The sequence below is a fragment of the Mytilus galloprovincialis genome, chromosome 8, assembly GCF_965363235.1.
Source record: "Mytilus galloprovincialis chromosome 8, xbMytGall1.hap1.1, whole genome shotgun sequence".
Classification (NCBI taxonomy): domain Eukaryota; kingdom Metazoa; phylum Mollusca; class Bivalvia; order Mytilida; family Mytilidae; genus Mytilus; species Mytilus galloprovincialis.
This window is the reverse complement of record NC_134845.1, coordinates 40,404,877-40,420,460: the sequence shown is the minus strand read 5'-3', so window position 1 is coordinate 40,420,460 and position 15,584 is coordinate 40,404,877. Positions and strand designations below refer to the sequence as shown.

The 15,584-nt window shown below is 33.5% G+C and overlaps 1 protein-coding gene across 1 annotated transcript in view; it reads right to left on the bottom strand.

Annotated features, from left to right (window-relative positions):
* LOC143043028 (uncharacterized) overlaps nt 1-15,584 on the bottom strand; it is a 38,900-nt gene that overhangs the window by 1,607 nt on the left and 21,709 nt on the right. Inside the window, exons 6-11 of the mRNA XM_076215526.1 lie at nt 13,356-13,400; nt 9,128-10,317; nt 8,069-8,153; nt 6,971-7,063; nt 4,471-4,641; nt 2,599-2,769 (exon numbers count right to left, since the gene is read on the bottom strand). Of these exons, the coding sequence (XP_076071641.1) occupies nt 2,599-2,769; nt 4,471-4,641; nt 6,971-7,063; nt 8,069-8,153; nt 9,128-10,317; nt 13,356-13,400 (1,755 nt within the window). The remainder of the gene's footprint in view (nt 1-2,598; nt 2,770-4,470; nt 4,642-6,970; nt 7,064-8,068; nt 8,154-9,127; nt 10,318-13,355; nt 13,401-15,584) is intronic.

The following is a 15,584-nucleotide window of genomic DNA, read 5'->3' as shown; positions in this document are numbered from 1 at the left end:
GAATGCAAAATACACAATAGGTAATATATTGCATAAAATTGAAAGAATAATGAAATAAGCCTCTGAAAAGGTACGAGCTTAAGATACCACTCCCATTCATTTTAAACTTCCCTTATGAAATTTAAAATGTTGCTGCAGCATTGCCGCAGCGTTGCGGCTTTAAAGCTGCAACCTAATCAGGTTGCCAGAGGATTGTTGCCGGAGTAGTGCCGGATGATGCTGCTAGCGGCATTGTTCTGGCATCATTGCGACACTAATTCCTTTCAAAATTAATGAGCACCACAATATAGAAAGAAAATTTGATGATGTCACTTCCAGCGTTTTTAGCTATTCCCTGTTCTAGTGTGTTAGAAATCCACCATGTTGCTTGTGATTATAATTGTATTGAAGAATTTGGTGTTCTAGTTGGGTTTTTTTTGAAGATTTGAAGACTTGTAAGTAAACTCATATCAAGTAATTGCATGTATAGAAAAGATCAATCTTGCATTGTGTATTTCAATAACATGGCCTCATCTGAGTTCACTATACATGTATCGGTGAAGTTTGTGGGGTTTTTTTTGCAGCAGTTTAATTGCATACTTGTAGTTTGGTAAATAACACACTATTATTTGCTAAACTTACGGCACATTAAAAATTTTCATTATTTTTTATGCAGATACCGCTGACAATTATTTTATGTACCTGTGCATACAAATTTATAATGCATGAATGCATGTCATATATATGCATTGACAACTTGTTTTTGCCGGCACAATACATTTTATACAAAGCACGGCCTATTCGCATGTTTTGTCACTAAAATGATGCAAGAATATAGCCGTATTAGCGCCGCAACAGCGCCACAATAATGCCAGAAAACTAATTTGCATACGAAATACGCTATAGCCGCATCAGTGCCGCAACATGATGCCAGAATATTGCCGCAACGGTGCCAGAATATAGCCGCAATTATGGTGCCAGAAAACTAATTTGCATACGAAATATGCTATCGTTGCATCGAAGCCGCAACAGTTTGCAGCAACAAAGCCGCAGCATAGCCATACTGCTACCGCAACTATGTGCCAGAGGGCTTATATTTCCATAAGGGTTACTATAGGTATGCATTTCAGAGAGCCGTGGTGTAGTAGTTAGTGCATCGGTCTACTTTCACAAAGGTTCCTGGTTCGATTCCCGTTCGGGATGAAAATTTCAGGGACTGAATTTTCGGCTCTCCCTTGACACCATTTGCGAGTATGATCTTTAGGAAACGATGATAGTCCGTCGGAAGGGGACGATAAATGGCTGACCCGTGTTAAGAGAGAGCCATATCTATTGCACGTTAAAGACACCCTTGTAGATTTCGAAAAAGAGCAGGCTAATGCCGCTACAAGGTAGCACTCGCACCCGCAAAGTGGAAAGGGATTAATATAAGTTGCAGAACTTGTTTCCCAATCCACTATAAATAAATATGTTTAAATAAATAAATGCATTTCAGTACAGTATCATTAGATATAAAAGGTTTAACACAATGAGTCATCTTGTGTTTTTTATTTCATCTTTTATTTGATGATTAATGCAAATATTATATTCAACACAACATATGCAAAAATGCAAGAGGAAAACAATCATTACAGTCTGATTGTACTGCGTATTCAGAAATAAACTTACTATTTACGCAAATGTATAACTAAAATTTCAATAAAAATATTATATTGTATATGATTTGCCTTTACAAATACATTGTGTTGTACTCCATCTTTAAAACCAAGGTACGTCTTTAAGGTGATCGCCTGCTTAAACTTTCAGTAGTGTTAATTAATTTTACATACACATTTTGTTTTGAAACGAACACATAAAATTTAAATAGTTTGATAGAATCGTTATAACAGAGGTTAATATGAATGAGGAATGGCGAAATGCTATTTATGATAAATATATACGATACCGGACTTTCCATCGTCAAACTTTACTCAGAACTCAGAGTACATGATTTGTGCAAATACATCAAATCCAGTGTTTTGATAAGCTGATTTTTTAAATGTTTATTAAAGCAAGAACTGAAAGGATATTCAAGAACATATATACGGTAAGTATGGATAGGGAGATGCAAGAGAGACCAGAGGGACATTCAAAGAATGCAATTATTTGGGTTTTTTTTTATTTAAGGAGTGTCAACAATTTTTTTTTATGACCACCCTCTTTTCGTGTCACTTTACAAAACAGAACATTTCACTTTATTTATAAGCAAAATTAAAGATGCCACTGTAGAGAAGAATCTGGTTCTTACTATCAAAGGCCAACTGAGGTCACTGGTTTTTCAAAGTGTTAGAATTCGTAATAACTTTGTTTTCACATAGTTGTCTCTTTTGTTTATTTCGTCTTTTCACCACGAAAGTGGCCTTACAAATATCCATAAAGATTTAATATATATTATGGTCATGGTTTGCTGAGCTTTATAATGTTATGTGATATTTTCTTTCCTCTGAATGATATGAAGTGTGTCTTGATTCTAAGCATTTGGTAAATAGATAACATTGTGGTGTCAAATTGATACAACTTTTTTTTCAATTATCGCAGACTCATTGTTTTAAACAAGACATTTAATTTGATGAAACTAACCTGCTAAGCATTCAAACTTAATTGACCCCCATGTAGAATTTTCTAGACATGTTATATTATTATCTCCCTTTAATGTATATCCTTCGATACACTCCATGGTGACGGTGGTGCCGATGGCGAAAGAGCTATTATGGACTGCTTTTGAATTACTAAATTCCTGATCAGAACAGTCTAAAATAAATGGAATGAATGAAAAATATCAAGTTAACTGTTCTATGTCCGGTGAGACGACTGTCAATGAAGATCAATAGACAAACAATAGTACACAAAACGCAACATAGTTAAACATCCTTGGCTTTTAAATATTTTGTTGTTGCTGTTTATTCGTTTGATGTTTGTTGTCATTTGATAATGGAAATTCTGTTTTGAATTTTTCTGGAGTTCAGTATTTTTATGATTTTATTTTTCTGATGACGTTAAATGTTAAAAAAAACCGCATACAGATTTAAAGTGTTATTTCGTTTTTTATAGCTTAGCAATGAGTTAAACCGCTGTTGTGGACGATTAGTCGCAGACGCATCAATAGATCAGAAGTCAGTTCTTTTGGTACGGGAATGAAATTAATATACCTTTGTAAATTCTTCGTAAATGAACCTAAGGTGCCATATCTCTCAGTGAAAGTTAACGTTAGATAGTGATATCTGTTATTTTAAGGCCCCTATTGGTCATAGAGCTTTTCAATTGTTCTTCTTCTTAAGCGTCCTTGGTTTTAAATATTTGGTTTGGAAGATTCTGGACGAATGTTCAATTTAAACTAGAGGCTCTCAAGAGCCTGTATTGTTCACCTGACTCTATTCGGTTTTTGAAATCATATAAAAAAGATAAAATTTGGCTACAAAGTAACAACACTTGGCCAGCACCTCCTAAGGAAAGGAACATTCATGCTATGTTTGGTTTCATTCCATTCAGTGGTTCTCTAGGTGAAGACATGTGTATGCATTACCCATAGGGTCCTTTGTAAATCAAAGCCCCCTGCTTTGTTTGGTTTCATTCCATTTAGTGGTTCTCTAAAAGAAGTCATTTGTATGCATTTCACATAGGGTACTATGTTAAACTAATTCCCCCGCTGACGGCCATCTTGGATGATGGATCGGCTGCAAAGTAACAACACTTGGTCAGCACCTCATAAGGAACATTCATGCTATGCTTGGTTTCATTCCATTCAGTGGTTCTCTAAGAGAAGTCATTTGTATGCATTTCCCATAAGGTCCTATGTTAAACTAAGTCCCCCGCTGGCGGCCATCTTGGGTGATGGATTGGCTACAAAGTAACAACACTTGGTCAGCTCCTCATAAGGAACATTCATGCTATGTTTGATTTCATTTCATTCAGTGGTTCTCTAAAAGAAGTCATTTGTTTGCATTTCCCATAGGGTCCTATGTTAAACTAATTCCCCCGCTGGCGGCCATCTTGGATGATGGATCGACTACAAAGTAATAAGACTTGGTAAGCACATCATAAGGAACATTCATGCTATGTTTGGTTTCATTCCATTTAGTGGTTCTCTAAAAGAAGTCATTTGTATGCATTTCACATAGGGTACTATGTTAAACTAATTCCCCCGCTGACGGCCATCTTGGATGATGGATCGGCTACAGAGTAACAACACTTGGTCAGCACCTCATAAGGAACATTCATGCTATGTTTGGTTTCCATTCAGTGGTTCTCTAGAAAAAGCTCAAAGTGTAAAAAGTTAACGACGACGACGACGGACAACGGACGCAAAGTGATGAGAAAAGCTCACTTGGCCCTTCTGGCCAGGTGAGCTAAAAAGTTATATTTGCGTTTTCAATTTAGAGAAAACAAGACCATATCGTTTACTAGTAGTAACTATTTTTTGAAAAGTCAAATAAATGGCAACGACATTTTTACCTCGTTGGCAAATGAACTCAGGAGCCCAACTTCCATTTGCATAGCATGTAATCTCGTCTACAGTAGACGCAGGCGTAAACGAATCATGACAGGAAAGGTCTGTGATCTTTGATGTTACGTAGGTCTGGTCGCTGTTAGCTGAACCATGGATAATATTTGGCGTATAACATTCTGTAAAATATTTTTCTTAATCAATATTTTTAAAATCAAAATTTGATTTTAGACTTCTTAAGGTTGCAGTCTTGTAATTGACTGCTCCATAGGCTTATATGTTAAACAGCTGATCTTTGAAATAAAAAAAATAACAAATGCTACATAGAAAAAAAAATTTCATGTTCATATGATGTATGTACTAATGTGATTGTGATTTAATCGAAAAAAGGGGGTCTTGCCACGAAGAATAAAAAGTTACGTAACCCTGAAGTCAAAACATTTTTTTTCTACTTTCTGTTTGCTGTTTTTACTAGGCCGCACCACTTCCAGTAAACATGATATCCTCCCACCTTCCTGGATTGATATCCCCAAAAGACGAAAGATTTTTTTTTAAGTCTATATATATGTTTCAATTCAGCATAAACCTATAATCAAACACAAAAAAATTGAGTCCAAATAAAAAATTCAATAAAAAATGCACTATTTTGTTTCCCTCCATGTTTTGACATGCACCGGAAACTGGAGTTGTAATACAAGACTGGTACCTATAACAATAATGACATGTCTTAAAAAAATAAATCATTTACTTAGTTTCATAAAGTAGCCATATTTCAACATAAAAAATGCTATTTAAAGAACTTCTTGGCTGTATTAATAAAAATAACCCAACTACTAAAGCAGTACCCCTTTCTGAAAACAGGCAAAATTTGGAAATCAGTCATGTCTATCAAATGATCTGTAAATCTCATTTTAGTCTATCTTTATGAATGTTTTCTTATTATTTGGATACTGTGAAGCTAGAAGAGTATTCTTGTCTATTATTTTTTTTTCTTTCTGTTTGATTGAAGCACATTCAATAGTTTACCCCTCCCCCTTTTTTTCAATGAAATCTACCCAAGTGGGCCTCTTGTTGTAAGTCAAAATTGAAAAACTACCAAAAACTTTTTCATATTGAAGAATTTGCTACAATACAACTATCTGAACACAAGAAAGACCAAACCTTTCTCTTTTTTGGCTATACTGGTCTTTATACATGCCTACTATATCATGGTTTTTAGACTGTACTTGACACACCAATGCATATAAAATTTGAAATAAAATTCAAGAAAAAACAAATTGAATATTCAAGTTGGTGTTTTTGGTAAGAATATTGATTATTTGTCACACCTAATCACAAAAATCCTTGTCAAGAAGGACAGTTTTAGAAAAATTCTACTTTTTAAACAAATTTTTAACCCAAATATAGAAATTTCAATTAACCATGCAGTGCCACAGACAGGAAAAGAAGTATAGATTCATTTAAAATGAACATTTTTTGAAAATCTTTTCACCAAAAGTTCATTTCACACATATTCTACCTAAATGTCAACAATTGAGCCATAAAAATATTAACCCTTTAGAAAAATATTACTTTTGTATGTAGCTGTCTCTTTAATTTGCACTTATTTTCAATAAAACTGTGCAACTAGAATTCTCATCACAAGAAGAAGATATCATTTAAAAAAAATCTGTCTATGTTCTTATTAATTGAAAATCATGTATGTAATAGCATCAAAATCTCAATTTGCCTCAAATTGTCGTGCTTTCTAAATACTTTTGAATAGTGACAAGTTTAAAAAAGCATAATTATTACATAATTTCAGTTTTTTTTCAGTGTAACTTGATACCCCGGGGTAACGCTCAGGGTAAAAAAAAAATCGAATATAAATGCCCAACCCATGGTTAAAAGAAAACAAATCTACGGCTGCCATGAATTATTTCTTACGTAACGAATAAATAAGGAATAAGGAATAAGGAATAAGGAATAAGGAAAAGGTAAAGAATAAGGAATAAGAAACCAACCTTAGAAAATGTTATTGCTTGTCAGAAGCAACATGCTGCATGCCACAAATTGATATGGAACAACAGCACATTCAAGTATTTAAGTTCAATCCGGTTTATGTAGGGGTTTGTGTTCTTTAATCATTTGTTTTCTGAGTAGTGTTATCTGCTTTGAATTAATTGTTTCTTATTATTCTCGAGTTTAAAGTCTTATATGTACTTCGATAACTTATGGATTTGATTTTTTTCTTAATTTCTTCTTACTTAGAATTGAGAATGGATATGGGGAATGTGTCAAAGCGACAACGACCCGATCATAGAGTAGAACACAGCCAAAGGCCATCAATGGGTCTCCAAAGCAGCGAGAAACTTCCGCACCCGGAGGCGTCCCTCAACTGGCCCTTAAACAAATATGTATACTACTTCATTGATACTTGAGAAATTAATTTTGATTAACTTGAATATGTACATACATATATGAAAATAGCTAAAGAATGATCGTATGATAAATAATAAATACATATACCTGGTAGCGTAAAAGCACAGTCTTCATCATAATTCCCATCTAGATCATAGTCAGGTATGAACGTGTTATTTTGAAGAAGATATTTTTCAGGAACTGCAACATCCAGTGAAAAGTTCAATTAAAAAAAAAGAACCTCAACAATTCGAATACGTATAAATATGTTATGAATATACTCGATCTTTACAGAATTGAAAAGATAAAACTATTGGCGTATGTTATTCAGTGAGAGCTGGACGCCTAGATTGAAATACTACACAAAAAGTCTTTATCTAACATTGAAGAACTGGTGATTCTTATATGAATAAAAACATTGCATTTTTGTATGTAACTTTCTCAACGTTTAATTGAAGAAAACAAAAATCAGAAGGAGAAGAAATAAAAACATAAATCTAATAGGAAGATGACAGCCCACGTTTAAGGAAAATAAATGTCGACAGGCACTGGAATATCAAGGTACCGGGGTATTTTGGAAAGGGACAGGAATTGTGTATTACAAAAGGCCACTTAAGGACCAATTAGAATGCGAAATGTTGTCAAAACGTTTCTTGAAAGTACAGAATTGTTTTACTGGTGTTTTATTCCTATTGGTTTCCTTTGTAACTTTGTTAACACATATACACGTATATTGATTTGAATACAAAGTCTTATTACTGAATCTGCATTCGTTACCATTTTATAAAGGTATCATGCCAAAATAAAAAAGTAATTTTGAAGTAACTATATGTATACTGCCGTGGGTTCTAATCACTAAAAGAGGAGTGAAAGATACCAGAGGGACAGTCAAACTCATAGATCGAAAACAAATTGACAACGCCATTGCTAAAAATGAAAAAGACAAACAGACAAATAATAGTACACATGACACAACATTGAAAACTGAGGGCTAAGCAACACGAATCCCGGCAAAAACTGGGGGTGATTTAAGGTGCCCCTGGAATTGTATACAGATCATGCTCCTAATGTGGCACTCGTTGTGTTTATCTTCGTGTTACTCGTGTTATTAAATTACATGATACGGAAATTATTGAATCAAAATGTATTCAAGTTTTCAATATACTTTAAAGAGTATACCTCAACATATCTTATAAATTTACTTACTAAAGTTGTAACCTTTTACTGTACAAATCTCTTCTTTGGTCAGACCATCACAATCTGGGTCCTCTAAATTATGTAAAGTGCAGACCTGAATCATATTGATAATAAATAAATCAATGAATAGATGGAAAATGGCAAATGTTGAAATAAGAAAAGGCTAACTAAAAATATTATTACACATGATTCATGAAAATGATTAAAATTGGAGACACCAATTTATATAGTGTAGGTATAGGGGAGGGTTGAGATCTCATAAACATGTTTAACCCCGCCACATTTTTGCGCCTATCCCAAGTCAGGAGCCTCTGGCCTTTGTTAGTCTTGTATTATTTTAATTTTAGTTTCTTGTGTACAATTTGGAAATTAGTATGGGGTTCATTATCACTGAACTAGTATATATTTGTTTAGGGGCCATGCAGCTGAGGGACGCCTCCGGGTGGGGGAATTTCTCGCTACATTGAAAACCTGTTGGTGACCTTCTGCTGTTGCTTTTTCTATGGTCGGGTTGTTGTCTCTTTGACACATTCCCCATTTCCATTCTCAATTTTAGTATATGATTATTTATAAACAAGTAAAAATATACAAATACTTTTTGAACTAAAACCAGTAAAAATCATAATATCAACAAAACAGAATATCTATATCAGAACATTATGGTTTGATAGCAAAATGTCTATTTTTATAAGAAAAAAAATATTCAATTGGATCAACAATACTTTTCAACTTTGTACTTGAAATGATTCTTTTAATTTTTTTGATCCAAGAGTCACTTATGAGTCTTTTGAGGCGAAATGTGCGTCGATCTGGCGTACAAACTGTAAATCCTGATAGCTATGATGAGTTTATTATAGAGTTTGCTAGAATGAAATAACATTAACTGTACCATTGTTTTAACGCATCTCGACAATTAATGTGGCTTAAGTGATGCTTGATGCGAAAATATTTAAAAATTCAAACCTTGTTAAAAGATGAAGAGCTTTTTACAAACCAAAACGGGACAAAAAAGTATAACAAAAGTCGGGCAAGGAATGAAAGCTTTACATGAGGAAGCTAACAACATACTTCTTGTTCATTAAATTTCATTCCAATACTAGTTCCAATAGCATCGTCTATTATATTGACAAACCACAGAAAGAAATCGTCATCTGATGTAACCGAATATCGGGTGTCTGTCAGAAGACCCTTTAATGGAACATCTTGGCTGAGTTGCATTGTATGTGATGGTCCCCCTTGATCATTCTCAATTGTAAATGAGACTTCCAATGCCTTCGTTGAGAACCCATACAAATCTAAAGGAAGGTTTCCAACACTTTTCCATATGTATCTGTTTGCCGTTTGCTCATTGGATGGATTAATTATCATTAAACTAATCTCAGTATCTTTGAAAATGACACTCCATACAAAAACAGGAAGATTACATGAAATGGATTCAACGCTATCATAGCTACTTTTTTGTAATTCATAAAAGTCACCGGCAGCTTTTATGAATACTAAATGTGCAAAGTTTTCTTTTCCGTTTGAACGAACTTCACAAACAGTGAACTGCTCTGATCCCATAATTCGAACTCTGTACGTGTGCCTTGTATCATATAACTGAAAAATGTTTGTAAACAGTCCGGTTTGGTAAAATTGCACAGGAATAATCTGTTCGGCAATTTCACTGTTTTCAAACGTTGATCCACATATGACAGAAATTGGATTATCTGCCTTTATATAGGTACCTGTCAAATCCTCAGCAGATTCGATTTTAGCATAAGTATATTCTTCAATTTTGAGATTAATAAATAATTTATTTGTTTCAATAATAGAACCATCTAACTTTATAATTGTAGCAGTAAAATTATTCGTTTTAAACACAATTTTCACGTTTGTGTTACTGTATGCTGAAGTTATAAAACAGTAGGAAGTGCAATCGTTAGGACAATAACTGGCAGCATGATACTCAAGTCCCCACATATCAACTGGATACAACAATGTTGATACGGCTTTACTTCCTTTCCACATAATCAATGAAGCTGATACCTCAGAATAAGATTTTATACGAATCACCTGCATGACAGGTTGATCTTTAACGGTATGCGGTCCATAAACGCCTGCTAATGTAGCCGTCTCCGGATTTGTGCCATTCGAATAGTTAATTATTTCGCCATTCACATCTGTTTCATCTCCAAATATATCAACTTGAAACTGTGTGGCACCATCAAGGTGCCAGACCGGAAATACAAAATGAAGTCCATGACTATCTTTTTCTCCTGAAATAGTATACATTTGGTTTTTGAACACTTTTCAATTACTGACTTGTTTAATATATAGAAAAATAAGACGAAACACTATGCGTTATTTGCCAAGTAATAATTTCGGTACAAATATTTGGAAGTTTAGGTCAATGCTCTTCAACCTGTTACTTGTTTGGCTTTTAACTATTTTGATCTGAGCGTCACTGATGAGTCTTATGTAAAAGAAACGCGCGTCTGGCGCATTATATTATAATCCTGGTACCTTTGATAACTATTTCGGATAGTATGATTGAACATCATTTAATGGTTATCTTTCTGGTGTTCTGTATATAACTGAACATAGTATACCCTTGCATTCGTATTCTGAAATTGTATGTGTAGATTCACGGGGACATGCATATGCATTATATTTACTTTAAAATGAATTGAGAGAGAGAGAGAGAGAGAGAGATAGAGAGAGAGAGAGAGAGAGAGAGCTGAAGTATCAAAGAGGGTGGTAAAGGGTTATTTTCGTGCAACGTGATCGCCGTTTTTTATTTCACGTTCAACGTGTTTTTACTTTTTTATTTGACGTTCAGTCGTGAAAGTCGGGTGCCTCGTTCAACGTGTTCTGCTTATTTAATTTTACGTGCATCGTGATTTTTCAAATAAAATTCAAACACTTGGCAGTGATCGTCAAGAAATACTTTTTTAAAAGCCGAAAACCAATTATATCATAAATGTGTATACTAAATCGGGAATATCAAGTAAAACAAAGAGTTAATATATACAAGAAGACATTGACTCAGTCACAAAAGGTTCAAATAAAAGTATATATTTTTCGTGCAACGTTCATTACAGAAATTATTTCACGTTCAACGAGAAATTATGTCTTATTTCACGTTTTTTTCGTGCAAGCACCCCCCTTTACCACCCTCATCAAATCTTTAAGATATCATCTCGCAGGAATAAATGTACAAAACCGTTTATGAGTAGCTGATTACTGCTACTTACATCAGTATCTAGCAAATGGGGTCTTTAAAAAGAGTGCAATTATTTGCTTAGTATAAAATTTCAATCAAGCTTTTATTTCAATTCGTATTTATACATTTGATTACTTTTCACAATGGGCACCTATTAAAATTCTCAAGGTGTGAACTTTTATATATTTCCATTAGAAGTATCTTATGATAATTTTTCCAAATAATTTTTAGCCATGGAATTGTCAGTGAATAAGCGACTTATGAGTTTGAATGTCCCTTTGGTATCTCTTATCTCTTGTGAGTTTTTCAACTTTAACAAAATAGGAAATTTTCAAATTATGAATCTAAAAGGTACAATTAATGATACCATTTAATAATATAAAAATCGTTCTTATGTTGTACGCCACTGTCCAACGCTAGGGTAGGGTTTGGATTCAGCTAACATGGTTAACACCACCACATTCTGTATGTATGTATGTACCTGTCCCAAGTTAGGAGCCTGTAATTCAGTGGTTGTCGTAAGTTGCTGCGCTACATTTATTTTTACGTTCATATTTTGTACATTGATTAAGCTGTTATTTTCCCGGTTGAACTGGTTTACATTTGTAATTTCATGGCCTTTAACAGCTGACTATGCGGTTTTATGCTTGCCTATTGTCGAAGACAGTATGGTGAACTATAGGTTGCACTTTGTAAATACAGCTGTTTTCAAAACACGCCTCTTTTGGGGAGATCTTGAATATTCATAGAAAATTAATTTTGTTTACATACTAGTTCCAAGTTATGCTCTCTGTGTTCCATCTCACAGAGAGATAACTTGGGAATGTTACCAGTAAATAAACATGCGCATATTGTTTACATTGAAATCTGTGGTAACCTTTCATTCGAGGTAGGATAGTTAAGAAAATTAGTGTTAGTTTAAACTATGAAAAGTGCAGGGCATATAAACTTTGAAAATATGCCGCACAGCCCTATATTTTGACCTTTGAAAAAAATTGTGGTGCATATGAACTTTTAATTCTAGAATAAGATTTTTTTTTAAACTTCATAGTAAAAGTGGTACAGTTTTAGCCGTAAAAGGAGTTCCTATGGGGAATTGCATTGTCAATATTTACAGAAATGCAACCTATAGCTGTTAATTTCTATGTCATTTGGTCTCTTGTGAAGTATTGTCTCATTGGCAAATATTCCAATCTTTTTTTTTATGTACACATTTTGATTTAAAACAAGCTTGACATGGCTGGTAGAAAATTAACGGGAAAGTGTCTGCTAGGTTGAGTCTAGCCAAGTTTAAAACGTGTATTCATCAACTGAGTTTTTCATGTAAGACAAACGTTTTTTGAAATACATTAAATAAACTAATTATAGAGTTTTGTTTTCGAAATTCAACGCTGTCATAATAAAAAAAATAATGTGAAAAGTTATACATGTATTTTTATACAAGAGGGAAGAACGATACCAGAGGGACAGTCAAATTTACAGATTTGATTCGTGTTCTTGAATAACTGTTAAACGTAAAATATGCATGTTATAAATTATTCGTACCTACATATGCAGCTGATTGTATTATTATATTTGCAATATTTGATGTTTGTTTATATTTTATTCAAATGAGTTACATATTCAAAGCAAAACTATGACAAAGACTGGTTGGAACAACATAGCTTCAAAAAGCAAAATAACAAAAATATCGAACTTTAAGGAAAATTCAAAAACGGAAGTCCCTTAACAAATTGCAAAATCAAAAGCTCAAACATTACAAACAAAAACTGCATATATATACCATTGTTTAACTATAGTTGGACATTCAGTTAGAACTCTGCTCACTTTCATGTATGTCTGAAGTTTCCAATGACAATATGTCGTTTATGGAAACATTACTTTGAGTTGTGTGAGGTGACGTAAGACAAACGTTAATAAATCAGCGACCGAAAACATTGTTAATTATAACAGACATGACCTGGTCAATAAATTGTTATAGATAAAAGGGAAAACAAGAGTCGACAGAATAGTAGGTTTGAATTTGCCGTTTTCAACACACTTAGCTACATGTATTTGTTCTTTTCGTTGTCACAATGGTGAATATCTTACCATAAATTTCGGGCGGACAGTCGTCATTTTCGTCTCGGATCCATTCTGAAAAAGTATTGAGTAACGACTTTTATGTACTTTAAAACTGAAAATGTCAACTTTATGACAAAAAATAAGATCTTATGACTTATCAATACATCAATTTTGATAAAAAAAAAAAAAAAAAAAATGTACAGAACCTGCATACAAGATAAATCATGCTAAATTAATCATCAAGTCATCCCATTTAATTACTAAAGGTCTTGCCACTTCCGGTTTGAGTTTAATTGTTAGTTGTTTCTATGATTTGTATCGATATTTAGCCCTTTTCAAATGATTTTCATAGTGTTTAACTATGTTATGTTCATACAGTTACACTACTGGCTCACGTTAGAGGGATGTTTGGCGTAAGCAAATTATGTTAACTTTACCATGTTATGTATTTGCCTGAATGTGCCTTTCCTAAATCAAGAGCCTGTAATTCAGTCGTTGTCGTTTGTTGCTGCATAACATATTTGCTTTTTATTATAGTTTTGTACATAAATCAGGTTTTAGCTTTCACGTTTGAATTATTTTAAATTTGTCATTTTAAGACCTTTTATAGCGAACCATTCGGTATGGATATTTATCATTGTTGACGACCGCAAGGTGTAACCTTTTCAATAGTCGTCTGGCGCGAAAAGGACGATAACTCAATTTTAGAATTTAATATTTTTGGAGACGGTCAATTTCCGGAATTCCATGCTTGATCATCCCGATTTTTTCTTTGGCCGTTGACAACAGAATTATTGCTGCATTCTTTGACATTTAGGTATATTTAACAAGGCAGTATTATCAATGTATTATCGTGGTATCAATATATGTTAGAAATGTTAGATACCTGAATTATTTGTAATTTTGGCAAGGACAATTCATCACGTCCCCTGAAAACATGATTTTGTAAAATATCACTTATCGGCATCTCCGGGCGGCAAGCCAGATTAATTTCCTGATAATCTTTACTACAGCATTCTGATTGTTATTAATTGCTACATATTACCGCTTTTTTGTAAATCGATGTTTGTTTACATTATCAACAAATGTGAGTAACATTCTAGGTCGAGTTGTCGTTCTTGGTGTATAGTTTGTTTGTTTCTGGTACAGGTTGGCAGTTGTTTATCAAAAATAAAGTTGTTGCAACATAAACACATGTTATTTTCAGTGTGTATGTGTGTTTTGTCTTTCTAATTAGTTATGATTGTTTATAAAAACAAAATGTTTTTAAATTCATTTGGAAGACAGGATTGTCATGTACTTGTTATTTCCCTTGTTTAAAAATAAAAATTGCGTGTTTCTATATTTAACGATTTGCATGACACTATTTAGTACATATTTGTTAAATAATATAGATATTGCTGTTTTGAATTCATTGTTAAAGAGAATTATATATGTTCTAAATTCAATATTTGCATCGTTGCTTATCATTTATAACCTTTGTTGAAAGACTTAATCATTTTAGATAAGTTATTTGAAAATATTGTTGGTTACAAACTTCCTTCTGTTGTTTGATTGAAAGCAGTCAATGACGCTTTTCAAGGACTGCCAACGCTAATACTGTATATGGTTGGTAACAACATTGAATGATTGAGATGTTTATGAACTGACATTCAGTCCGACCATGGAAAGCTGTCCTCTGCCGGATGCGTGCTCAATTATTGGATTCATTCAATGCTACATTTCTCTACTTTAGGTCTACATAATAAAAATTGTACTTATTGGGAAAAAAAAATATATTGTTTTCATTTATTTTATTTAGATAGCGCTATCACATTCGGCATCCATCGTATTTTTATTTATCAGTTGTCAAATTAGACCAATCTGTGGTCTGCATCCCCTGCATAATTGATCCTTTTACATACATGTCAGACCCCACTCCTTTATTTCTTTAATGGCTTTCAGTTATTTGGTGGACACAGGGAATTGATTCCCAGTTCCCTCCCCAAACTCCTACTTCACTCCATATTCTGTTCCTCTGCACTCTTATTTTTTCATCAACAAGAATTATCCCTGTTTTATCAAACTTTTCTCACGATTAAGACCACCCTGCCTCAAGCTTTCATCCATCAAATTCTCATTTCTAGTCCTCTTATTCCACAGTTCCCATAACTCTGTCCAACCTCTTTAAAGTGTCCCAATGACTCGCACCCATTAACAACCCATCATTCGACAAATTATATTAAACAACCTGATTTGTCTCCTATATGCAAAACT